General features: G+C 38.6%; 1 protein-coding gene across 7 annotated transcripts in view; it reads right to left on the bottom strand.

Moving 5' to 3' along the window:
• Nucleotides 1–26,375, bottom strand: part of RNF24 (ring finger protein 24) — a 134,183-nt gene that overhangs the window by 22,274 nt on the left and 85,534 nt on the right. For 6 of the 7 annotated variants that reach the window (XM_089896616.1, XM_022592926.2, XM_089896612.1 and 3 more), the window contains one exon: nt 19,352–19,501. The exons of the other annotated variant lie outside the window; for it this stretch is intronic. In XM_089896616.1, coding sequence (XP_089752742.1) covers nt 19,352–19,494 — 143 coding nt within the window. In that variant the 5' untranslated portion in view covers nt 19,495–19,501. The remainder of the gene's footprint in view (nt 1–19,351; nt 19,502–26,375) is intronic. 7 annotated transcript variants of the gene reach the window in all.

The following is a 26,375-nucleotide window of genomic DNA, read 5'->3' as shown; positions in this document are numbered from 1 at the left end:
TGATCTACTTTTAAAACATTTTTTAAAAAAATTTATCTTTGGCTGCGTTGGGTCTTCATTGCTGTCCGTGGGCTTTTCTCTAGTTGTGGCGAGTGGGGGCTACTCTTCATTGCAGTGCATGGGTTTCTCATTGTGGTGGCTTCTCTTGTTGTGGGGCACAGACTCTAGGCATGCGGGCTTCAGTAGCTGTGGCACCCAGGCTCAGTAGTTGTGGCGCATGGGCTCTAGAGTGCAGGGTCAGTAGTTGTGGCACGTGGACTTAGTTGCTCTGCGGCATGTGGGGTCTTCCTGGACCAGGGCTCAAACCCGTGTCCCCTGCATTGGCAGGCAGATTCTTAACCACTGTGCCACCAGGGAAGTCCTGCTGATCTATTTTTTGAGTTAATTTTTATATAGGAAATGAGGCAGGGGTTCAATTTTATTCTTTCACGTGTATTATTCAGTTGGTCCACCATTTGTTGAAGAGACTATTCTTTTGCCACTGAATGGGCCTGGCACCCTTGTGAAAAACAACTGGCCATACCATACTACCCAAAGTAATCTACAGATTTAATGTGATCCCTATCAAATTACCCATGACATTTTTTTTTACAGAAATGGAACAGATAATCCTAAAATTTATATGGAACCATAAAAGCAGAATTGCAAAGCAACCCTGAGTAAAAAGAATAAAACTGGAGGCATAACCCTCCCAGACTTCAGATAATACTACAAAGCTACAGTGATCAAAACAGCCTGTTACTCTCATGACAACAGACATACAAATCAATGGAACAGAATAGAAAGCCCAGAAATAAACCCATACACCTATGGACAATTAATGTTCCTCAAAGGAGGCAAGACTATACAATGGGGAAAAGTATCTTCAGCCAAGTGGTGTTGGGAAAGTTGGACAGCCGCATGTAAATCAATGAGGTTTAGAACACACCCTCACACCATACTCAAAAATAAACTCAAAACGGCTTAAAGACTAAATATAAGACAAGATACCATAAAACTCCTAGAAGAGGACACAGGCAAAACATTCTCTGACATAAATCATATCAATGTTTTCTTAGGTGAGTCTCCCAAGGCAATAGAAATAAAAGCAAAAATAAACAAATGGGACCTAATCAAGCTTATAAGCTTTTGCACAGCAAAGGAAACCATGAACAAAATGAAAAGACAACCTACGGACTGGGAGAAAATATTTGCAAATGATGCGACCGAAAAGGGCTTAATTTCCAAAATTTACAAACAGCTCATACAACTCAATAACAAAAAACCAAACAACCCAACTGAAAAATGGGCAGAAGACCTAAACAGACATTTCTCCAAAGAAGACATACAGATGGCCAATAGGCACATGAAAAGACGCTCATCATCGCTAATTATTAGAGAAATGCAAATTAAAACTATGATGAGGTACCACCTTACACTGGTCAGAATGGCCATCTTCATAAAGTCTGCAAACAATAAATGATGGAGAGGGTGTGGAGAAAAGGGAACCCTCCTATACTGTTGGTGGCAATGTAAATTGGTGCAGCCACTATGGAGAACAGTATGGAGATTCCTCAAAAAACTAAAAATAGAGCTACCATATGATCCAGCAATCCCACTTTTGGGCACACACCCAGACTAAACGATAATTCGAAAAGATACATGCATCCCTATGTTCATAGCAGAACTATTTACAATAGCCAAGACATGGAAACAACCTGAATGTCCATCGAAAGATGAATGGGTGAAGAAGATGTGGTATATATACACAATGGAATAAATAAACAACAAGGTCCTACTGTATAGCACAGGGAACTATATTCAATATCCTGTGATAAACCATAATGGAAAAAAATATATACATGTATAACTGAGTCACTTTGCTGTACAGCAGAAATTAACACAACACTGTAAATCAACTATACTTCAATAAAATTAAAAAAAAACTATATGGAGAGCACAAAAGCCAAAAAAAAATCAATTCACCATAGATGTTTGGGTTTATTTCTGGACTCTCAATTCTATTTTATTGATTTATATGTCCATTCTTATCAGTACCACATATTTTTATAACTGTAGCTTAAAGGAAGTTTTGAAATTGGGAAGTGCAAGTCTTCCTGCCTTTTTTTCTTTTTCAGTGTTGTTTTGGCTATTTGGGGCTCCCTGCAGTTCTAAATGAATTGAGGATCAGTTTTTCCATTTCTGTATCAAAGGTTATTAGAATTTTGATAGGCTTTGCATTGAATCTGTAGATTGCTTTGAGGAATACTGCCATCTTAACATATTAAGGCTTCCAATCCATGAAATCTTTCCATTTAGGTCTTCTTTAATTTATTTCAGCAATATTTTGTAGTTTTCAGTGTACAAGTCTTTCACCTCCTTGGTTAAATTTACTCCTAGGAATTTCATTCTTTTGGATGCTATTGTAAATGTTTCATTTATTTCCTTTTCAGATTGTTCCTTGTTGGTGTACAGAAATACATCTGATTTTTTTGTGCTGATTCTGTATTCTCAAAGTTTGCTTAACTTGTTTAGTAGTTCTAGATTTTTGTGTGTGTGTGTATTCTATGGGATTGTCTATATATAGAATCATGTCACCTTCAAAAAGAGATAGTTTTACTTCTTTCTTTCCAATTGGATGCCCTCTATTTCTTTTTCTTGTGTAAATGCTCTGGCTAAAACTTCTAGTACAATGTTGCATGGTAATGGTAAAAGTGGGCATCTTTTTAAAATCAATATCAATGCTTTTATTTTTTTCACCATTTCTGTTGAGAAATCAGATTTTTTTTTTTTTAGTATACAATGACGTGTATCCACCATTATAGTAACATACAGAAGTTTCATCGCCCTACACATTCTTTGTCTTCTACCTGTTCATCCCTCCCTCTCCCGTAGATCCTGGCAACCGCTGACCCTTTAACTTTCTCCATAGTTTTGCCTTTTCCAGAATGTCATATAGTGAGAGTCACATAGTATGTAGCCTTTTCAAAGTGGCTTCTTTCACTTAGAAATATGCATTTAAGATTCCTTCATGTCCTTTCATGGCTTGATAGCGCATTTACTTTCAGTGCTGAATAATATTCTGTTATCTGGATGGACCACAATTCATTTATTCATTTACTCACTGAAGGATATCTCGGTTGATACCAAGTTTTGGCATTTATGAGTAAAGCTTCTTTCTAAAACATCTGTGTGTTGGTTTTTGTGTGGACATAAGTTTTCAAATACTTTAGATATTTAAAGAAATTCACTTCTGTGTGTGTGTGTGTGTAATATTTTATCTTAGTCATGGGTTGTCAGCCATTTTACAAAAAACGACCCCCCCGCCCAAACAAACCCCATTTTTTGTGATTTGCTGTACTTCTTGAATCCTTAACTTGTGAGGGAAATTTTCATCTACTGCTTCTTCCCTATTTTCTCTCAACATTTCTTTTTTGGACTCATTTAAATGTGGTTTAGGCCTTTTTACTATGTCCCAAATTTTTGTTACATTTTCTACCCCTTCCTCTTTCCAACTGTTATCCTGCTTATTTTCTACTGACTATTTGCCACATTACTAACATTTTTGTTATTAAAGAGTATTGAGCAGAGTTCCCTGTGCTATACAGTAGGTCCTTGTTGGCTACTATTTTAAACATACCAGTGTATACGTGTCAATCCCATACTCCTATTCTATCCCTCCCCGCCATCCTTCCTCCCTGCTAACCGTAAATTTGTTCTCTAAGTCAGGAGTCCCCAACCCCCGGCCTGTTAGGAACCGGGCTGCACAGCAGGTGAGTGGCAGGCAAGTGAGTAAAGCTTCATCTGCCACTCCCCATTACTCGCCCGGGGAAAAACTGTCTTCCTCAAAACTGGTCCCTGGTGCCAAACGATTGGGGACTGCTGCTCTAAGTCTGTGAATATGTTTCTCTTTTGTTCATTTGCATCTTTTTATTAGATTCTTCATACAAGTGATGTCTTTCTCTGTCTGACTTACTTCACTTAGTATGATAATCTCCAGGTTCATCTATGTTGCTGCAAATGGCATTATTTTATTCTTTCTAATGGCTGAGTAACATTCCATTGTATATATGTACCACATCTTATTCATTCATTTCTTGATGGACATTTAGGTTGCTTCCATGTCTTGACTATTGTAAACTGTGCTGCAATGAACATTGGGGTGCACGTATCCTTTTGAACCATGTTTTTCTTTGGATATATGCCCAGGAGTGGGATTGCTGGATATTATGGTGGCTCTATTTTTAGTTTCTTAAGGAACCTCCATACTATTCTGCACAATGGCCGTACGAATTTACATTCCCACCAACAGTATAGGAGGGTTGCCTTTTTTCCACACCCTCTCCAGCATTTACTGTTTATAGACTTTTTGATGATGGCCATTCTGACTGGTGTGAGACTCATTGTAGCTTTGATTTGCATTTCTCTAATAACTAGTGATGTTGAGCATCTTTTCATGTGCCTCTTGGCTGTCTGTATGTTTTCTTTGGAGAAATGTCTATTTAGGTTTTCTGCCCAGAAAATGGGCATCTTTGTCTTGTTCCTGATCTTAGGGGGAAAGCTTTCAGTTTTTCACCATTGAGTATGATGTTAGTTGTGGGTTATTCATAAATGCTATTATTTATGTCAGTTTTTAAAAATTTTATTATTTTATTTATTTATATTTTGGCTGCATTGAGTCTTCATTGCTGTGCATGGGCTTTCTCTAGTTGCTGTGAGCAGGGGTTACTCTTTGTTGTGGTGCATGGGCTTCTCATTGTGGTGGCTTCTCTTGTTGTGGAGCATGGGCTCTAGGTGTGCAGGCTTCAGTAGTTGTGGCACGCAGGCTCAGTAGTTGGGGCTCACAGGCTCTACAGCGCAGGCTCAGTAGTTGTGGCGCACGGGCTTAGTTGATCCGTGGCATGTGGGATCTTCCCGGACCAGGGCTCGAACCCGTGTCTCCCGCATTGGCAGGAGGATTCTTAACTACTGCGCCACCAGGGAAGTCCCCTTATGTCAGTTTTAGTGCACTGTGTTTTTTCTAGGAAAGTGTCTAATTCGACTAAAATTTCAAATTTACTGGCATAAAGTTGTTTATAATATCCTTTGCTATCTCTTTAATGCTTTTAGGATTTGTAGTAATGTCCCCTTTTTAATTCCTGATATTAGTAAATTTATGTTTTCTCTTCTTCTGGATCTCTTTCTAGAGATTCATCAATTTTGTTAATCTTTTCAAAGAATCAGCTTTTTTGATTTTAATAATTTTATTACACATTTGTTTTCTAGTTCATTGATTTCTGTGCTTAGTTTTTTTAGGAAGATTTTCTTCTACTTTCTTTTCGGTTTAATTGGGTTTTTTTTTAGTTCCATGAAAGGAAAATTTATATCACTGGTTTTCAGTCTTTCTTGTCTAATATATGATTTTTAAAACTATAAATTTCTCTGAATTAGGTCAAATTTATTAAACATGTAATTCAAATCATCCTTACTGTTTTTTTTCTTTTTTTGGTCTTCCTGTTTTGCTGAGAGAAGTGTACACTACATTTTCATGTAAAGGAATAAAATGAACTCCATTACAGTTCATTAAAATGAGGCTGGATTTGTAAATTTACTTTGCTTATTTGACTTTTACTTGGATCTGCATATTTTCCCAAAGCATCATTACTTCCAGCCACAGCAGGGGTCAATTTGTGTTTACCTTTTTTTCAATCCATGGCTCAAAAATTCATCCCTTCTAGAAAGTCCTACTTATATTAATTTCATCCCTCTGATTACTCCGTTACTCTAAGTTCAACTAATTACCTAATATTTTAGATTGCACTATTTTATTTTGCATTTGCCATGCATTCAAGAGAAATATCTTTTTGCTATTCCTTCCAGGAAACATACTAGTAATATAGATTGTGACTTATTTGATGAAAGGAGGTAAGAATGGGGAATATTTCCTTTTTCTTAAGTAGCTTGTTATCCATTATTGAAAGAAAAGTAAAGTAGGTACTGTCTTTGTTTAAAATTTTCAGGCTCAAAAAAAGTTTTAATATTGTAAATCAACTACACTTCAATAGAAAAGTTTTAGAATATCCTCAATATGCAAATCTGTCCTTTGAGTGTGATTATGAAATTCTGAAATGAAGCCTGATAAATATAATTTATTATTATTTTTTAAGTGGTTAAGAGCAAGTGCTTGGGTCAGACACAACTAGGTTTGAGTCTCAGTTCTAACCAACTTTTATCTGTGTGACTATAGGAAAATTATTTAACTTCTGTAAAATAAAGATAATAAAGTTACCTAGTTTAACTGCAGTACACAGCACAGGGTCTGGCACATAGTAAGTACTTAATAACATGCTCAGTTAGACCTCCCACATTGCTCTTTGATTCTACTTATTCATGCTGACTATCCTATGCTTCCATTGCAGTAGTCATTTCAAACCCTTGCCACCCTCTTCAAGCTTTATCCTACCACCTCCTTTTCCATCATTTTCAACTACTTTTCAGAGAAAGAGGTTTTCAGATATGCAGCTGTCTTGCTCCCAGCCCCACATACCTACATATGTACTGTTCTTCCCAGTTACCTTCATCTCTGTCTTAAGAAGGTATTCTCCTGTTTAAAACCAATATTGCTGTAACTTTTAGGTATGTCTCTCCTCACTTCCACGATTCATTCTTTCTCACAAATCCTCTACAACTAGCTCATTCTCCTTAATATTATATTTATAAATATCCCTAAATCTCTATCTTAAAAAAAACCCAAACAACAAAATACTTCCTTAGGGATTTCCTGGGTGGTGCAGCGGTTAAGAATCCACCTGCCAATGCAGGGGGACACGGGTCGATCCCTGGTCTGGGAAGATCCCACATCCTATGGAGCAACTGAGCCCGTGCGCCACAACTGCTGAGCCTGCGCTCTAGAGCCCGCGTGCCACAACTACTGAGCCCATGTGCCACAACTACTGAAGCCCGCATGCACTAGGGCCTGCATGCCACAACTACTGAGCCCGTGTGCTGTAACTACTGGAGCCCATGTGCCTAGAGGCCATGCTGTGCAACAAGAGAAACCACTGCAATGAGCAGCCTGCACACCACAGTGAAGAGTAGCCCCCACTTGCTGCAACTAGAGAAAGCCCACGCACAGCAATGAAGACCCAGTGCAGCCAAAAACAAAACAAAACAAAACTTCTTTAATTTACAGGAAACTGCACTCCCCACCCCTAATCTTTTCTTAGCCAATATTCTTCAAAGAAGAGGTTATATTCCTTGTATCCATTTTCACCTGCTCCTCAGGCTTTGTCCCATTATAACCCACCTTTCATCACCTGTGCACCTATTCTACTGAACCTTTTCTAACTAAGATTATGAATGCAAAGCTAATTGTCAAGTATAATGGGAACTCTTCAATTCTTCTTACGGGAGGGACCTCCCTGAGAACGGCTGACACAACTGACTCAATCCACTGAAGCCCTACTTGTGGGGCACCTCTCTCATGATTTTCCTCCTGTCTCCTGCTATCCCTTTCTAATCTCTCTCAGGGGCTCCTCTTAAATGTCAATGTTTATCTAGGATTCTGTTCTGGACCCATTTTATTTCACTATATACATTATCTTTATGGGACACTCCTGGCTTCAACTTCCACCTATTATTATATCATCTCCTGTTTCCAGACCAGACTTCTCATAAGCTTTAGACCTATATATCAAATTGTGTACTAAACAGCTTGACTGTTACACAGGGAACTCAGTCCCCCCATGTCTGAAACAGAATCTATCATCTTTCCACCCCAAACTTGCCCATCCATTTTCTTTCTCTGTTAAGGGATTGCTATCCACCCAGCTGCCTAAATCAGAAGTCCAGGAAAGATTCTAAGCTCATCCTTTCCTTGTCTTTTATGTCCAGTCACCAAATTCTATTCATTTTCACCTCTCAAATATTTCTCACAACCATCCATAGCACCCTATCTTTTCTGTCATTATCTTGACCTTATAATTTCTAGTAGGTAACTCAAAAATTTCCCTCTATTTTTAATTTTTAATTACATATGTTTCAAAGTTATATATAGTTTTACAGGTTAGTAACAACAACAACAATAAAAATCAGCAATCCTGCTCTCTTCCCCAGAGATAACCATTTTTTCCCCTTTAGCTCACTATTCTGATATTTACTTCCAAGTTTTTAAATATGTTTCTTGTGTTGCTACTTCTTGATTTTTCAGTTTTATGCATATCTATTAACTTCCTATTAGGGACACCATTCTTTCATTTACCTAACCACATTTATTGAGTGCCAGTATTGTGCCGGGCACTGTTCTGGGTGTTTGGGATACAGCAAACAGAACAGACAAATACCTGGAGACAGAGATGAATAACAAACATAAATTAGAATATTATATGGTTCGTTATAAAATAGCAAAGACATCCTTCTTTTGTGCTCCAGTAGTGATCTATCCATAGCCCTATCACAGGCAGAAAATTCTATACTACAATGTTGTGTAAGATTGTGGTTGGTGCTGGGTGTCTCATTTAGACTTAAGTTGTGTTCCTCCTATGGTTCTGATGAGTTTGGTTGTGACTGGAGGGATATTTCTACTTGAGAACATAATAGCTCCCTGGGAAGGTGTTGGAGAACTTAAGTTATATCTAAAAATGGGCTTGGGTAATATTAGAGGAGTTGAATCCATGAATCTCCAGATTAACTGTAAATGACTTGTGAAATCCAAACTTAACATCTGAGGGTTAAAAGCAACAAACTGAGATCATCAGAAAGGGAAAACGTCTTACACTGTGATTAAAATTTCAAAATGGTACCAATTACTTGTAAATGAAATTTAGAAATGTTTGAATGTGACTCGTTTCTCTGATTAAGCAAGGTAATTTTATTTTAGTATAGAAGATTCCCACTTATTTGCTTTGTTAGCTTAATAAAAAAGATACAAAAATGATAAAATGTACTACAACGATAATGCATGAAAACAACTGCTATAGTTTTCTTCTTTATTTCTTATTTGCTTGATTATTAAAAGGAAAACAATGAGATAAAATGGTGTTTCACAATTTACTTCTCAAAAAATTTACCCAGAATCACAATTGGTATACTAGTGTTTTTCTTAAAACAAAGTTAAAGGCTTAATTAATTCTTTGACAAAGTAATAAAGAATATACTATAAGCTACACATTTTAGATTATTTTATATGTTAACCCTTCCTTTTTTAAAATATTTTTTATATTTTTGTCTTCTTTTTAAAAATAATTTGGTTTCAGATATTAAATTCACAAATTTCTGAGTTAAACCACTATTTGGAGAGGAATTACCAAAAAATTTAGTAGGTCTGAAAAAAAGAAATAGATTTTAATGCTCTGAGGTCCTGTTTGTACCATGGCAATTCCCTAATTTAAAAAAAATGCTGAATATTTACATAACATTTATCAAACTATTATTATTTAAAATCAAACTATTATTAAAAAATGTTAGAAAAAGGAAATTTCTGGAAATAAACAGATTTTTAAAAAGTTTTTCCTGAATGCTATAATTATATTAGCTAGGTATTTATCTCTCTGAACAAGACCTAAAAATCATAAGCAGACAGCATATAAGAGGCAATTACAGTTTTGAGAACTTCAGAAAAGATTCATCTATAAAAAAAAAATTCACTTTCTATGAAGAATGTAAATTAACTTGTCAGAAAATAAGAAATTACACACTAAATTCATTTGAATTTGACCATCAGTGAGTACCCCCAAAACACTAGTGGCAACAATAAATTATTGCTGAAAGATATTTGATGATGGTATTTATCTTAACATAATCATATACTGTGCAAACACTAAAAACTGTTAGATATATAGCTGTTTAATAAAATTCAATTCTCTTCTCTTTCATTCTATAAAGCTCTTTGAATACGGTGTAAAAATTTTTACAGTCTCCGCTTTGGCTTTGAAAATTAGGCCCTATTTGGAAATAAAAACAAAAAAACCCAAATGGGACCTAATCAAACTCAAAAGCTTTTGCATGCCAAAGGAAGCCATAAACAAAATGAAAAGACAACCCACAGAATGGGAGAAAATATTTGCAAATGATGCAACTGACAAAGGATTAATCTCCAAAATTTACAAACAGCTTATGCAGCTCAATATCAAAAAAAACAAACAACCCAATCAAAAAATGGGCAGAAGACCTAAACAGATGTTTCTCCAAAGAAGACATACAGGTGGCCAAGAGGCACATGAAAAAATGCTCAACATCGCAAATTATTAGAGAAATTCAAATCAAAACTACAATGAGATATCACCTCACACCAGTCAGAATGGCCATCATCAAAAAGGTTACAAACAATAAATGCTGGAGAGGGTGTAGAGAAGACGCAACCCTCCTACTCTGTTGGTGGGAATGTAAATTGATGCAGCCATTATGGAGAACAGTATGGAGGTTCCTTAAGAAACTAAAAATAGAGCTACCATATGATCCAGCAATCCCACTCGTGGGCATATATCCAGAGAAAAATATGGTTTGAGAGGATGCATGCACCCCAATGTTCATTGCAGCACTGTTTACAAAAGTCAAGACATGGAAGCAACCTAAATGTCCATCAACAGATGAATGAGTAAATAAGATGTGGTATGTCCATCAAGAGATGAATGAATAAGATGTGGTACATATATACAATGGAATATTACTCAGCCATTAAAAAGAATAAAATAATGCCATTTGCAGCAACATGGATGGACCTGGAGATTATCATCTAAATAAGTCAGACAGAGAAAGACAAATATGATATTGCTTATATGCAGAATCTAAAAAAAAATGATACAAACTTATTTACAAAACAGAAACAGACTCACAGACTTAGAGAACAAACTTATGGTTACTGGGGGGAAGGATGGGGGAGAGGGACAGACTGGGAGTTTGGGATTGACATGTACACACTGCTATATTTAACACAGATAACCAAGAAAGGCCTACTGTATAGCAGCAGTCCCCGACCTATTTGGCACCAGGGACTGGTTTTGTGGAAGACAGTTTTTCCACGGACTGGGCTGGGGTGGGGGATGGTTTTGGGATGACTCAAGCACATTGATTTATTATGGTTTCTGTGCAGTCAAACCTCTCTGCTAATGATAATCTGTACTTGCAGCCGCTCCCCAGCACTCGCATCACTGCCTCAGCTCCACCTCAGATCATCAGGCATTAGATTCTATTAAGGAGCACACAACCTAGATCCCTCGCATGTGCAGTTCACAATAGGGTTTGCGCTCCTACGAGAAACTGCTCATCTGACAGGAGGTGGAGCTCAGGCGGTAATGCCAGTGATGGAGAGTGGCTGTAAATACAGATGAAGCTTCACTGGCTCACCCGCTGCTCACCTCCTGCGGTGCGGCCCAGTTCCTATCAGGCCATGGACCAATACTGGGGGTTGGGGACCCCTGCTGTATAGCACAGGGAACTCTGCTCAATAAACCTAAATGGGAAAATAATTTGAAAAAGGATACATGTATATGTATAATTGAATCACTTTGTTGTACACCTGAAACTAACATAACATTATTAATCAACTCTACTCCAATATAAAATTAAAAAAATTTTTAAAGTATTGAAATGAAAAAAAAGAAAAAAAAAAGAAAATTAGGCCCTATTTAAAAACTTAGAGAGTGGAGGGGAAGATGGCGGAAGAGTAAGACGCGGAGATCACCTTCCTCCCCACAGATACACCAGGAATATACATCTACACGTGGAACAACTCCTACAGAACACCTACTGAACGCTGGCAGAAGACTTCAGACCTCCCAAAAGGCAAGAAAGTCCCCACGTACCAGGGTACGGCAAAAGAAAAAAGAATAAACAGAGACAAAAGGATAGGGACGGGACCTGCACCAGTGGCAGGGAGCTGTGAAGGAGGAAAGGTTTCCACACACTAGGAAGACTATTAGCGGGTGGAGACTGCGGGTGGCAGAGGGGGAAAGGTTCGGAGCCGCGGAGGAGAGCACAGCAACAGGGGTGCGGAGGGCAAAGCGGAGAGATTCCCGCACAGAGGATCGGTGCTGACCGGCACTCACCAGCCCGAGAGGCTTGTCTGCTCCCCCGCCGGGGCGGGCGGGACTGGGAGCTGAGGCTCGGGCTTCGGTCGGAGCGCAGGGAGAGGACTGGGGTTGGCGGCGTGAACACAGCCTGCAGGGGGTTAGTGCACCACGGCTAGCCGGGAGGGAGTCCGGGAAAAAGTCTGGACTTGGTGAAGAGGCAAGAGACTTTTTCTTCCCTCCTTGTTTCTTGGTGCGCGAGGAGAGGGGATTAAGAGCGCTGCTTAAAGGAGCTCCAAAGATGGGCGCGAGCCGCGGCTAAAAGCGTGGACCCCAGAGACGGGTATGAAACGCTAAGGCTGCTGCTGCCGCCACCAAGAAGCCTGTGTGTGAGCACAGGTCACTATCCACACCCCGCTTCCGGGGAGCCTGTGCAGCCCGCCAATGCCAGGGTCCCGGGGGACAACTTCCCCGGGAGAACGCACGGCACACCTCAGGCTGGTGCAACGTCATGCCGGCCTCTGCCGCCGCAGGCTCGCCCTGCACTCTATGCCCCTCACTCCCCCTGGCCTGAGTGAGCCAGAGTCCCCGAAGCAGCTGCTCCTTTAACCCCGTCCTGTCTGAGCAAAGAACAGACGCCCTCCTGCGAACTACACGCAGAGGCGGGGCCAAATCCAAAGCTGAGCCCCTGGGAGCTGTGAGAACAAAGAGAAAGGGAAATCTCTCCCAGCAGCCTCAGAAGCAGCGGGTTAAAGCTCCACAATCAACTTGATGTACCCTGCATCTCTGGAATACATGAATAGACAACGAATCATCCCAAATTGAGGAGGTGGACTTTGAGAGCAAGATTTATGATTTTTTCCCCTTTTCCTCTTTTTGTGAGTGTGTATGTGTATGCTTCTGTGTGAGATTTTGTCTGTATAGCTTTGCTTCCACCATTTGTCCTAGGATTCTATCTGTCCGTTTTTTAAAAAAATATTTTTCTTAATAATTATTTTTTATTTTAATAACTTTATTATATGTTATCTTTTATTTTACCTTATCTTATTTCTTTCTTTCTTTTTTTCCTTCCTTCCCTCCTTCCTTCCTTCCTTCTTCCCTCCTTCCCTCCCTCCCTCCCTTCTTCCTTTCTTTCTTTCTTCTACTAATTCTTTCTTTCTACTTTTACTCCCTTTTATTCTGAGCCATGTGGATGAAAGGCTCTTGGTGCTGCAGCCAGGAGTCAGTGCTGTGCCTCTGAGGAGGGAGAGCCAACTTCAGGACACTGGTCCACAAGAGACCTCCCAGCTCCACATAATATCAAACGGCTAAAAACTCCCAGAGATCTCCATCTCAACACCAGCACCCAGCTTCACTCAACGACCAGCAAGCTACAGTGATGGACACCCTATGCCAAACAACTAGCAAGACAGGAACACAACCCCACCCATTAGCAGAGAGGCTGCCTAAAATCATAATAAGTCCACAGACACCCCAAAACACACCACCAGACATGGACCTGCCCACCAGAAAGACAAGATCCAGCCTCATCCACCAGAACACAGGCACTAGTCCCCTCCACCAGGAAGCCTACACAACCCACTGAACCAACCTTAGCCACTGGGGACAGACACCAAAAACAACAGGAACTACAAACCTGCAACCTGCAAAAAGGAAACCGCAAACACAGTAAGTTAAGCAAAATAAGAAGACAGAAAAACACAGCAGATGAAGGAGCAAGATAAAAACCCATCAGACCTAACAAATGAAGAGGAAATAGGCAGTCTACCTGAAAAAGAACTCAGAATAATGATAGTAAAGATGATCCAAAATCTTGGAAATATAATAGACAAAATGCAACAAACATTTAACAAGGACCTAGAAGAACTAAAGATGAAACAAACAATGATGTACAACACAATAAATAAAATTAAAAATACTCTAGATGGGATCAATAGCAGAATAACTGAGGCAGAAGAACGGATAAGTGACCTGGAAGATAAAATAGTGGAAATAACTACTGCAGACCAGAATAAAGAGAAAAGAATGAAAAGAACTAAGGACAGTCTTAGAGACTCTGGGACAACATTAAAGGCACCAACATTCGAATTATAGGGGTTCCAGAAGAAGAAGAGAAAAAGAAAGGGACTGTGAAAATATTTGAAGAGATTATAGTTGAAACCTTCCCTAATATGGGAAAGGAGTTAATCAAGTTAATCAAGTCCAGGAAGCACAGAGTCCCATACAGGATAAATCCAAGGAGAAATATGCCAAGACACATATTAAACAAAATGTCAAAAATTAAATACAAAGAAAACATATTAAAAGCAGCAAGGGAAAAACAACAAATAACACACAAGGGAATCCCCATAAGGTTAACAGCTGATCTTTCAGCAGAAACTCTGTGAGCCAGAAGGGACTGGCAGGACATATTTAAAGTGATGAAGGAGAAAAACCTGCACCCAAGATTACTCTACCCAGCAAGGATCTCATTCAGATTTGATGGAGAAATTAAAACCTTTACAGACAAGCAAAAGCTGAGAGAGTTCAGCACCACCAAACCAGCTTTACAACAAATGCTAAAGGAACTTCTCTAGGCAAGAAACACAAGAGAAGGAAAAGACCTACAGTAATGAACCCAAAACAATTAAGAAAATGGGAATAGGAACATACATATCGATAATTACCTTAAATGTAAATGGACTAAATGCTCCCACCAAAAGACACAGATTGGCTGAATGGATACAAAAAAAAGACCCATATATATGCTATCTACAAGAGACCCACTTCAGACCTAGAGACACATACAGACTGAAAGTAAAGGGATGGAAAAAGATATTCCATGCAAATGGAAACCAAAAGAAAGCTGGAGTAGCAATTCTCATATCAGACAAAACAGACTTTAAAATAAAGACTATTAGAAGAGACAAAGAAGGACACTACATAATGATCGAGGGATCGATCCAAGAAGAAGATATAACAATTGTAAATATTTATGCACCCAACATAGGAGCACCTCAATACACAAGGCAAGTACTAACAGCCAAAAAAGGGGAAATCGACAGTAACACATTCATAGCAGGGGACTTTAACACCCCACTTTCACCAATGGGCAGATCATCCAAAATGAAAATAAATAAGGAAACACAAGCTTTAAATGATACATTAAACAAGATGCACTTAATTGATATTTATAGAACATTCCATCCCAAAACAACAGAATACACATTTTTCTCAAGTGCTCATGGAACATTCTCCAGGATAGATCATATCTTGGGTCACAAATCAAGCCTTGGTAAATTTAATAAAATTGAAATCGTATCAAGTATCTTTTCTGACCACAACGTTATGAGACTAGATATCAATTACAGGAAAAGATCTGTAAAAAATACAAACACATGGAGGCTAAACAATACACTACCTAATAACGAAGTGATCACTGAAGAAATCAAAGAGGAAATAAAAAAATACCTAGAAACAAATGACAACGGAGACACGATGACCCAAAACCTATGGGATGCAGCAAAAGCAGTTCTAAGAGCGAAGTTTATAGCAATACAATCCTACCTCAAGAAACAGGAAACATCTTGAATAAACAACTTAACCTTGCACCTAAAGCAATTAGAGAAAGAAGAACAAAAACCCCCCAAAGTTAGCAGAAGGAAAGAATCATAAAAATCAGATCAGAAATAAATGAAAAAGAAATGAAGGAAACAATAGCAAAGATCAATAAAACTAAAAGCTGGTTCTTTGAGAAGATAAACAAAAGTGATAAACCATTAGCCAGGCTCAGCAAGAAAAAAAGGGAGAAGACTCAAATCAATAGAATTAGAAATGAAAAAGGAGAAGTAACAACTGACACTGCAGAAATACAAAAGATCATGAGAGATTACTACAAGCAACTCTATGCCAATAAAATGGACAACCTGGAAGAAATGGACAAATTCTTAGAAATGTACAACCTGCCAAGACTGAATCAGGAAGAAATAGAAAATATGAACAGACCAATCACAAGCACTGAAATTGAAACTGTGATTAAAAATCTGACAACAAACAAAAGCCCAGGACCAGATGGCTTCACAGGTGAATTCTATCAAACATTTAGAGAATAGCAAACACCTATCCTTCTCAAACTCTTCCAAAATATAGCAGAGGGAGGAACATTCCCAAACTCATTCTACGAGTCCACCATCACCCTGATACCAAAACCAGACAAGGATGTCACAAAGAAAGAAAACTACAGGCCAATATCACTGATGAACATAGATGCAAAAATCCTCAACAAAATACTAGCAAGCAGAATCCAACAGCACATTAAAAGGATCGTACACCATGATCAAGTGGGGTTTATTCCAGGAATGCAAGGATTCTTCAATATATGCAAATCAATCAACGTGATACACCATATTAACAAATTGAAGGAGAAAAACCATATGATCATCTCAATAGATGCAGAAAAAGCTTTCGACAAAATTCAAACCCATTTATGCTAAAAGCCCTGCAGAAAGTAGGCATAGAGGGAACTTTCCTCAACATAATAAAGGCCATATATGACAAACCCACAGCCAACATCGTCCTCAATGGTGAAAAACTGAAAGCATTTCCACTAAGATCAGGAACAAGACAAGGTTGCCCATTCTCACCACTATTATTCCACATAGTTTTGTAAGTTTTAGCCACAGCAATCAGAGAAGAAAAAGAAATAAAAGGAATCCAAATCGGAAAAGAAGTAAAGCTGTCACTGTTTGAGATGACATGATACTATACATAGAGAATCCTAAAGATGCCACCAGAAAACTACTAGAGCTAATCAATGAATTTGGTAAAGTAGCAGGATACAAAATTAATGCACAGAAATCTCTGGCATTCCTATACACTAATGGTGAAAAATCTGAAAGTGAAATCAAGAAAACACTCCCATTTACCATTGCAGCCAAAAGAATAAAATATCTAGGAATAAACCTACCTAAGGAGACAAAAGACCTGTAAGCAGAAAATTATAAGACACTGATGAAAGAAATTAAAGATGATACAAATAGATGGAGAGATATACCATGTTCTTGGATTGGAAGAATTAACACTGTGAAAATGACTCTACTACCCAAAGCAATCTACAGATTCAATGCAATCCGTATCTAACTACCACTGGCATTTTTCACAGAACTAGAACAAAAAAATTCACAATTTGTATGGAAACACAAAAGACCCCGAATAGCCAAAGCAATCTTGAGAACGAAAAACGGAGATGGAGGAATCAGGCTCCCTGACTTCAGACTATACTACAAAGCTACAGTAATCAAGACAGTATGGTACTAGCACAAAAACAGAAATATAGATCAATGGAACAGGATAGAAAGCCCAGAGATAAACCCACACATATATGGTCACCTTATCTTTGATAAAGGAGGCAGGAGTGTACAGTGGAGAAAGGACAGCCTCTTCAATAAGTGGTGCTGGGAAAACTGGACAGGTACATGTAAAAGTATGAGATTAGATCACTCCCTAAAACCATACACAAAAATAAGCTCAAAATGGATTAAAAACCTAAATGTAAGGCTAGAAACTATCAAACTCTTAGAGGAAAACATAGGCAGAACACTCTATGACATAAATCACAGCAAGATCCTTTTTGACCCACCTCCTAGATAAATGGAAATAAAAACAAAAATAAACGAATGGGACCTAATGAACCTTCAGAGCTTTTGCACAGCAAAGGAAACCATAAACAAGACCAAAAGACAACCCTCAGAATGGGAGAAAATATTTTCAAATGAAGCAACTGACAAAGGATTAATTTCCAAAATTTACCAGCAGCTCATGCAGCTCAATAACAAAAAAACAAACAACCCAATCCAAAAACGGGCAGAAGACCTAAATAGACATTTCTCCAAAGAAGATATACAGACTGCCAACAAACACATGAAAGAATGCTCAACATCATTAATCATTAGAGAAATGCAAATCAAAACTACATGAGATATCATCTCACACCAGTCAGAATGGCCATCATCAAAAAATCTAGAAACAATAAATACTGGAGAAGGTGTGGAGAAAAGGGAACACTCCTGCACTGCTGGTGGGAATGTGAATTGGTACAGCCACTATGGAGAACAGTATGGAGGTTCCTTAAAAAACTACAAATAGAACTACCATATGACCCAGCAATCCCACTACTGGGCATATAACCTCAGAAAACCATAATTCAAAAAGAGTCATGTACCAAAATGTTCAAGGCAGCTCTATTTACAATAGCCTGGAGATGGAAACAACCTAAGTGTCCATCATCAGATGAATGGATAAAGAAGATGTGGCACATATATACAATGGAATATTACTCTGCCATAAAAAGAAACGAAATTGAGCTATTTGTAATGAGGTGGATAGACCCAGAGTCTGTCGTACAGAGTGAAGTAAGTCAGAAAGAGAACGACAAATACCGTATGCTAACACATATATATGGAATTTAAGAAAAAACAATGTCATGAAGAACCTAGGAGTAAGACAGGAATAAAGACACAGACCTACTAGAGAATGGACTTGAGGATATGGGGAGGGGGAAGGGTAACCTGTGACAGAGCGAGAGAGAGGCATGGACATATATACACTACCAAACCTAAGGTAGATAGCTAGTGGGAAGCAGCCACATAGCACAGGGAGATCAGCTCGGTGCTTTGTGACCACCTGGAGGGGTAGGATATGGAGGGTGGGAGGGAGGGAGACGCAAGAGGGAAGAGATATGGGGATATATGTATATATATAACTAAGGAAAAAAAAAACCTTAGAAAGAGAAAAATGCTTGCTTAAACAATTATGAGTCAGTCAACCATGAAAGTTTACTGGCCAAATCAATTACTCGTTCTAGTGGGTATTTTATCCTTTATCACTTGTCTGTACATGTGCTACAGAGCTTGTCGAATAGTGTTTTATGCAGATAATCAATCACCTGTACACCTGACCAATTCACCAGCAAATGGAAGCTTCAGATATTCTTGAGAAACCACAAAAATCTGTTTAAAGTCTTGTATCTTGTTTGGACATTGTTTTCTGATCCCTAATGACTGTAGCTAACACCCTCCTGAAAAGCAATCTTGAAATTTCTGTTAAAGTAGATTAAATCTTGGGGACAATAACGTAAGTGTTATTAGGTTAGGTTCTAATACGTTAGGAAAACAAATGTGGACAATTTTCTCCTCTAGTGCAAAATATCTCCTCAGCAGATAAAACTGAAGACTGAATAAAGGTGTTTTACTGATTAGTAACTCACAGAAGGTTAAAATGTTAAGCCACCTTAATTTTAGAAAATTTGCTAATTATCATATGTATAAAACATTTTATCCTAAGGGCAGGAAGTTGATTTATTATTGATTGCTTAACATATATTGAAGCAACACAGAATGAAAATTGATTACCTAATCAAGTAGCAACAGAAGAGTAAACTAAGGATGAAGACAAATATAGCAGTGCCAAAAACCACAATATATATGTTGAGTGGCAGATTCTGGAATCCAATATTAGGCATCCTGAAGTTGTAATGTGGGAAATCCGAGCTCATGGATGAACTGTGGGGAAAGAAAAGAATGGGAAAAAATTAGGTTATAAAGACTAAAAACCAAGATAGCATTATCTTTGTGCATGTACAAAGGCAAATTTTTCCTTAAGGCTTGAAACAAATATGATAGACAGGGTTAATATCCATGCCATTAATTAATTAATCATGCCATAAATATTTATTCAGTACTTATTATGTACCTGGCACTACTCCAGAAGCTTGAGATCCTACCTAAAAAGCTTTACAAAAAGGTATTCACAGAGAGGTACTGGCATTATTTCACTGAAATAATGCCAATAATCAATAAACATCAATAAATGAAAATGTTCAACATCAAAGAAGTAAAAAGGAAAAAAAATGTTAAGATTTTAAAAACTCTTTAATCTTTAAAGTAATAATATGGTAAAATATTGGCAATAACTTAGATGTCTCACAAGGAGATAATGATTAAATAATTATATAGAGTCATATGTTACAATATTATTTGGTCATGAAAACCTGTTTTCAATAAATTTTAAATTTTAATAAAGATATATGGGAAAATTAAGCAGGATATAAATTGTATATAAAATATGATCCCGATTTTGCAAAGGGTTAAAAAAAAGGTGGATTATATATGGAAATGTATGTGTACATATAGGTGTGTGTGTGTGTGTGTTTGTGTGTATGTGTGTGTGTAGCAGAAAAAAGCCTGAAAGCCAACATATCAAAATGTTAATAATGACTTGTGGTTTACTAGCCATTTTGATTTTCTTCTTTTTTTTTTAAAAAACACTTTATTAAATCAGACTCAGGAGAATTCCCTGGCGGTCCAGTGGTTAAGACTCTGTGCTTCCATTGCCGGGGGCAGGGGTTCAACACCTAGTCAGGGAACTGAGATCTTGCAAGCTGCGTGGCACGGCCAAAAAAAAAAAAAAAAAATCAGGCCTTGTTCTAAGCATTTTACTGGCTTTATTTTATTTAATTCTTACATAAAATTTCTATAGGTACCATAACATCTCCCCCATTTTATAGATAAGGAAACCAAAACTTAGAGTTTTGGTCACATAGCCATGACTGACCAAGTATGTATGGGAGTCAAGGCCTCTCCAACTCCAAAGCCAGTGCCCTTGGCTCATATGCTCTAGTCTTTATAATAAAAAAACAGCAAATATTGTTTAAACACTAAAAAGGGGACTATTTTTGTCAATTAGATTGCTACTACCTACTGATCACTACACAGTTAAAATTCCATGAATGGAGGTTGCCCCGTTGTTTAGGTGATGAGCTATAGTAATAAAGTGGCTCATCATACCTTCATGCTTGAACTTTCCTTGTCATTTTGATTCATTACAAAATAAAGAGCAACTACCAGTCTTGATTATCAAGACCACATAATGGTAACTGGATTACAACTATGACTACTGCCAAAATCAAAACAAAACTAAACTCCTCCAAACAAAATGCTTCTACTTTTATTTATACAAGGTACATTACAAATGTGTTTGCAGATCTTTTGTGTCCTTGTTGGTTCCTGGAAGAGTATATTTATATTATAGACAACATTGAGATACTGACTGGTTGTATCTGAAGCCTCAGCGTTATTATTACTTTAATTTCCAACTTCTAATAACTTATACCAGGAACTGTAAAGACCTACTTCATCCCATGGAAACGCCTAAGGAATTCCAAGCATAAATAATGGATAATATTTAGTTTTGAACATTCAACCATTTTCTGCAAGTGCTTTTATTCAAATATATAATTTCCTTTTTCTTACACTCAGACATTCTTGGAAGAGAAGGAAGGAGTTAAGCAGTACTTTACTAAATATATCTAGCACATATATTGTACAGCTATAAGAAAATTACAGCTGCCAAAACATAACTCTTCCATACTGCTGACAGGGCTTCACTTAATGACTCTTCCTACAGTCAAGACTTAGATGACTATCCTTCAGTCCTTTAGAAATACCCCTCACCAGACAAATCTGGCTTGGTAAAGTAACTCTCACCTTAGGAAATAAGAGATTAAATGTACATCCTGGGAGGGCTAATAGAGAAGAAATAGGCAAACAGATGGAAACTTTTATGGTGGAAAAAGGGACTGGTTTGCAGTCAGCAACTTTCTGTGTTGTTCCCAGGATGTCACTAGCTAGATGTCAGTACTTGGTCCATCTGTCCCATTATCAATGGGACAATGCTTATCCTATCTTCAAGGGATTCCTGGAAGGATAAAATGAGATGATAGATACTGAAGTGTCTGAAAACTCTAAGAGGGCAAAATACTAAGGCTATAATGTGTGTGTGTGTGTGTGTGTGTGTGTGTGTTTGGCGAGGGGTCGGGGAGAGGGATGACATTAAAAAAATTAGTAGATAACATAAAAGATGCCCTAGCAAAGATCAAGTCTCTGTAGAGGATTCTACCAAACCAAATGCTCCTTCCTCAGGAGCTCCTCTGCACACACTGCTAAGCTTTGTGTCAACTGACCTGCCAACCTGGCCACCAGAGGCAGGAAACCTATCCTGGCCAAAGGCAACTATCAATATAGGCCAGCTGGGAGTGAGCCAGTGGTGTGAGAATGCTACACTGTAGGGGTCCTTGTACTGGGTGGCACCACCAACAAACTCTGGGGGTATTCTGAACAGAGACACAGACATGGAGTATTAGAGGTAGTACTGTCATCAGAAGGAAGAGACATCTGCCTCAGTGCTCCTGGGGTCTGACTGCTGACAGCTTTCCTGTGAGTCCACTCTTCTTGTTAGGGCCTTACAACCCATTACCAGAAGAATGGGAGCTGGCAGGGGATACGCTGATGCAGAACACATTTTAGGAATTTCCCCCCTTTCTTTTGGTAAACGGAATTGCTTAGCTACAACTGATATGTTGTCCCAACAGTCTAAGTAGATGATGTATTATTCCAAGATATTAATCCTGGTCTAGTGATATATTAATTTTATAATATTTTAATTATAATATCTTTTCAGCATGAGTATGAATAATCTTTTAAAGTAAGACAACCTTTAAAAAGAAAGCTACTATTCAACACCATCATAATGAGCATTCTTTGCTATTTAGGTATTACAAATGTAAAAGTTGGGGCTTCCCTGGTGGCGCAGTGGTTGAGAGTCCGCTTGCCGATGCAGGGGACACGGGTTCGTGCCCCGGTCCGGGAAGATCCCACATGTCGCGGAGCGGCTGGGCCCGTGAGCCATGGCCGCTCAGCTTGCGCGTCCGAAGCCTGTGCTCCACAACGGGAGAGGCCACAACAGTGAGAGGCCCGCGTACCGCAAAAAGAAAAAAAAAAAGAAATAGACAAATATCTGAGTTTTTTTTTTTTTTTTTAAATCAGCAATGGGATTTTTCACCAAGATACAAAAGGGACAGAGATTTGGCCCCACAGAGGACCAGAGCTTCACACAGTACACCACAGTTAGATGGGCTGCAGCAGTGTTTCTTTTTTTTGTTTTAAATAAATTTATTTATTTTAATTTATTTGTTTATTTTTTTGGCTGAATTGGGTCTTCGTTGCTGCGTGCAGGCTTTCTCTAGTTCCGGCAAGCAAGGGCTGCTCTTTGTTGTGGTGTGTGGGCTTCTCCTTGCAGTGGCTTCTCTTGTTGCAGAGCACAGGCTTTAGGCACGCGGGCTTCAGTAGTTGTGGCACGCAGGCTCAGTAGCTGTGGCTCACAGGCTCTAGAATACAGGCTCAGTAGTTGTGGCACACAGGCTTAGTTGCTCTGCGGCATGTGGGATCTTCCTGGACCAGGGATCGAACCTGTGTCCCCTGCATTGGCAGGCGGATCCTTAACCATGCAGCAGTGTTTCTTGAAGTGTGTTTGGTGGCCTCATTCTTCTTAGACCAGTTCCTGCTCCCTGGACAATACATCAGCATCTTCCCAGTAGTTTGTATTCTACTTTTGCTTCAAAAATGCTCAGAAAAAGAGACACCAGTAATTAGACTGCTGTGTTTTATAATTTGTGGTTCACAAACCATTAAAAACCATATATTTCTTATTAATACAAGACATCCAAGAAAAACTTTCTAAGAAAAAATTATCTTAGACTTTGTTAATCTTTTTTAAAAAACTGAGACATAAATTTACATTAAAAATGCACCCATGTGTATAGGTCAAAGAGTTTGGACAAATGAATATACACTTGTTACCACCATCCTAATCAAGATACAGAACATTTCTTTATCCCCAGAGAATTCCCTGTACCCCTTTGCAGTTAATCACCACTCCTAACCACTGATCTGATTTCCATCATTACAGATAAATCTTCCTTAATCTAGAATTTCATATTCAAATGGAATCACACAGTATGTACTCTTTTGTGTTTAGCTTTTAGTCTCTCAGTAGGTGAGAGACTCTTAAACAGCTATATAAATTCACGTTATATTCCTAGCTTGTCCTAGTTATTCTATTATCTACAGCTGGTATCTCCTAAAGATCATTAACTTCATCTTTGAATATATCAATTTTATGGTTAATTCTTGGATACTTCTTTCTACACAAAATTCCTGGTTATCCTATTCAGGTGTTGTTATTGTTTTCATGGAAGAACATTTCACCATGTCCTGGGTGTTCCTTTCCATTTTTAAGTCTTTCTTCAGTGGAACACTTTCTACCTATTATTTTTTTAAAGCCTTCAGCAGAGGAAACGTGTAGCTTGATTCACTCACCATATTTTGCCCCAGTCAAAATCTAAGGGAAAGCAGGAACTCCAAGGTGCTCAAGACTGGAGTGGTGGGACTTCCCTGGTGGCTCAGTGGTTAAGAATCCGCCTGCCAATGCAGGGCACACAGGTTCGAGCCCTGGTCCGGGAAGATCCCACATGCTGCAGAGCAACTAAGCTCATGCACCACAACTACTGAGCCCGTGCTCTAGAGCCTGCGAGCCACAACTACTGAGCCCATGCGCCACAACTACTGAAGCCTGTGCACCTACAGCCCGTGCTCTGCCACAAGAGAAGCCACCAAAATGAGAAGCCTGTGCACTGCAACGAAGAGCAGCCCCCCCTTGCCGCAAAACTAGAGAAAGCCTGGGCGCAGCAACGAAGACTCAACAAAGCCAAAAATAAATAAACAAATTTATATATATATAAAACACAGACTGGGGTTTCCCAGGTGGCGCAGTGGTTGAGAGTCCGCCTGCCGATGCAGGGGACACGGGTTCGTGCCCCGGTCCGGGAAGATCCCACATGCCGCAGAGCGGCTGGGCCCGTGAGCTATGGCCGCTGAGCCTGCGCATCCAGAGCCTGTGCTCCGCAACGGAAGAGGCCACAACAGTGAGAGGCCCGCGTATCGAAAAAAAAAAAACAAAAACACAGACTGGAGTGGTGAAGCCCCTTTTATGGTGAGGCATCTGCTGATATGTGCCAGTCCTCTTGGGCCAAGGAAACACAAGTCCAAGCTCGCAGCTTAGCCCAGGTGGGCTCCTACATTAAGCCAGGAGGGAAGATAAAGCAAGTGGATACACACAGCCTCTTTCATTCACACCATTGTTCTTTCTTTATTTTCACCTTTTACTTTCATATAATCATGGAAAAAACCCTCTGTGTCTATTGTCCTATACATCTGTTCATAGGAAACATGTATAACTAACATACACATAACATGATCAATACCTGGAACCTGTTTAAACATTCTCATTCATTTATCTGGCTTCTTTTATTTCATTCCCTATTAAAAATTTTTTCTTCTCTTCAAGTATATTCTGTGAATTCTCAACTTATCCTCCGTTTTTGTATCTTTAACATTATTTCCCTCTTTCTTAGAGCTTTATGCTTTATTTTGTTACTTCATCCAACTTCTCTGGAATACTTTTCAGATCTCTTAAAACATGACTTCTGCTCTTACATTATCTATGTGATGCTGCCCGCAAATGCTCACAGCATGTATATTACTGTCTGTTTTTTCATCTGCAATCTTCTATGCTCCTCTTTTAAGTTGATGTATTTACTCTAGGAGGGAGGCAGTCCATACAGAACACACCAAGAAGAGGCCTGACAGGGCAAATTCATCTCCCTTCCTGGTTAGCATCATCTACTGGAAGAGGTTGTTGGCCACATTACATCAAGCACACCACTGTGCACTTCAGTCTAATTCAACAAGGCACTGGGTGCCAGGTCTGTAGTAAAGAAAGAAACAAGAAAAATGTGTTCAGAGAAGGGGAGAAGTCTCACATGACATGCTCACTTCAGAATTCTGCCTAGGTTTGGAATTTTCCCAGAAAAATGGAGAAAATTCTTTTTTTTCCTTTTCCACTTCTATCTTCTGTATAAGCATATATATATAAATGTATACACATATATACTTTTTCATATTCTTTTCCATTATGGTTTATTATAGAATATTAAATATAGTTCCCTGTGTTATACAGTAGGACCTTGTTGTTTATCTATCTTATATATAGTAGTTTTTATCTGCTAGTTCCAAACTCCTAATTTATCCCTCCCTCACCCCCTTTCTCCTTGGGTAACCATAAGTTTGTTTTCTACGTCTGTGAGTCTGTTGTTTTGTAAATAAATTCATTTGTATCATATTTTAGATTCCACATATAAGTAACGTCATATGGTATTTGTCTTCCTCTTTCTGGCTTACTTCACTTAGTATGATAATCTCTAGGTCCATGCACATTGCTGAAAATGGCATTATTTCACTCCTTTTTTATGGCTGAGTAGTATTCCACTGTATATATGTACCACATCTTCTTTATCCATTCCTCTGTTGATGGACATTTAGGTTTGTTCCATGTCTTGGCTATTGTAAATAGTGCTGCAATGAACATTGGGGTGCATGTATCTTTTTGAATTAGCGTTTTCTACAGATATATGCTCAGGAGTGGGATTGCTGGATCATACAGTACTTCTATTTTTAGTTTTTTGAGGACCCTCTCATAGTT

Source organism: Delphinapterus leucas, chromosome 15, assembly GCF_059928025.1.
Source record: "Delphinapterus leucas isolate spDelLeu-1000000601 "Yukka" chromosome 15, BTC_Dleu_Yukka2, whole genome shotgun sequence".
NCBI classification, from domain to species: domain Eukaryota; kingdom Metazoa; phylum Chordata; class Mammalia; order Artiodactyla; family Monodontidae; genus Delphinapterus; species Delphinapterus leucas.
This window is presented reverse-complemented; position numbering and strand designations above follow the sequence as displayed.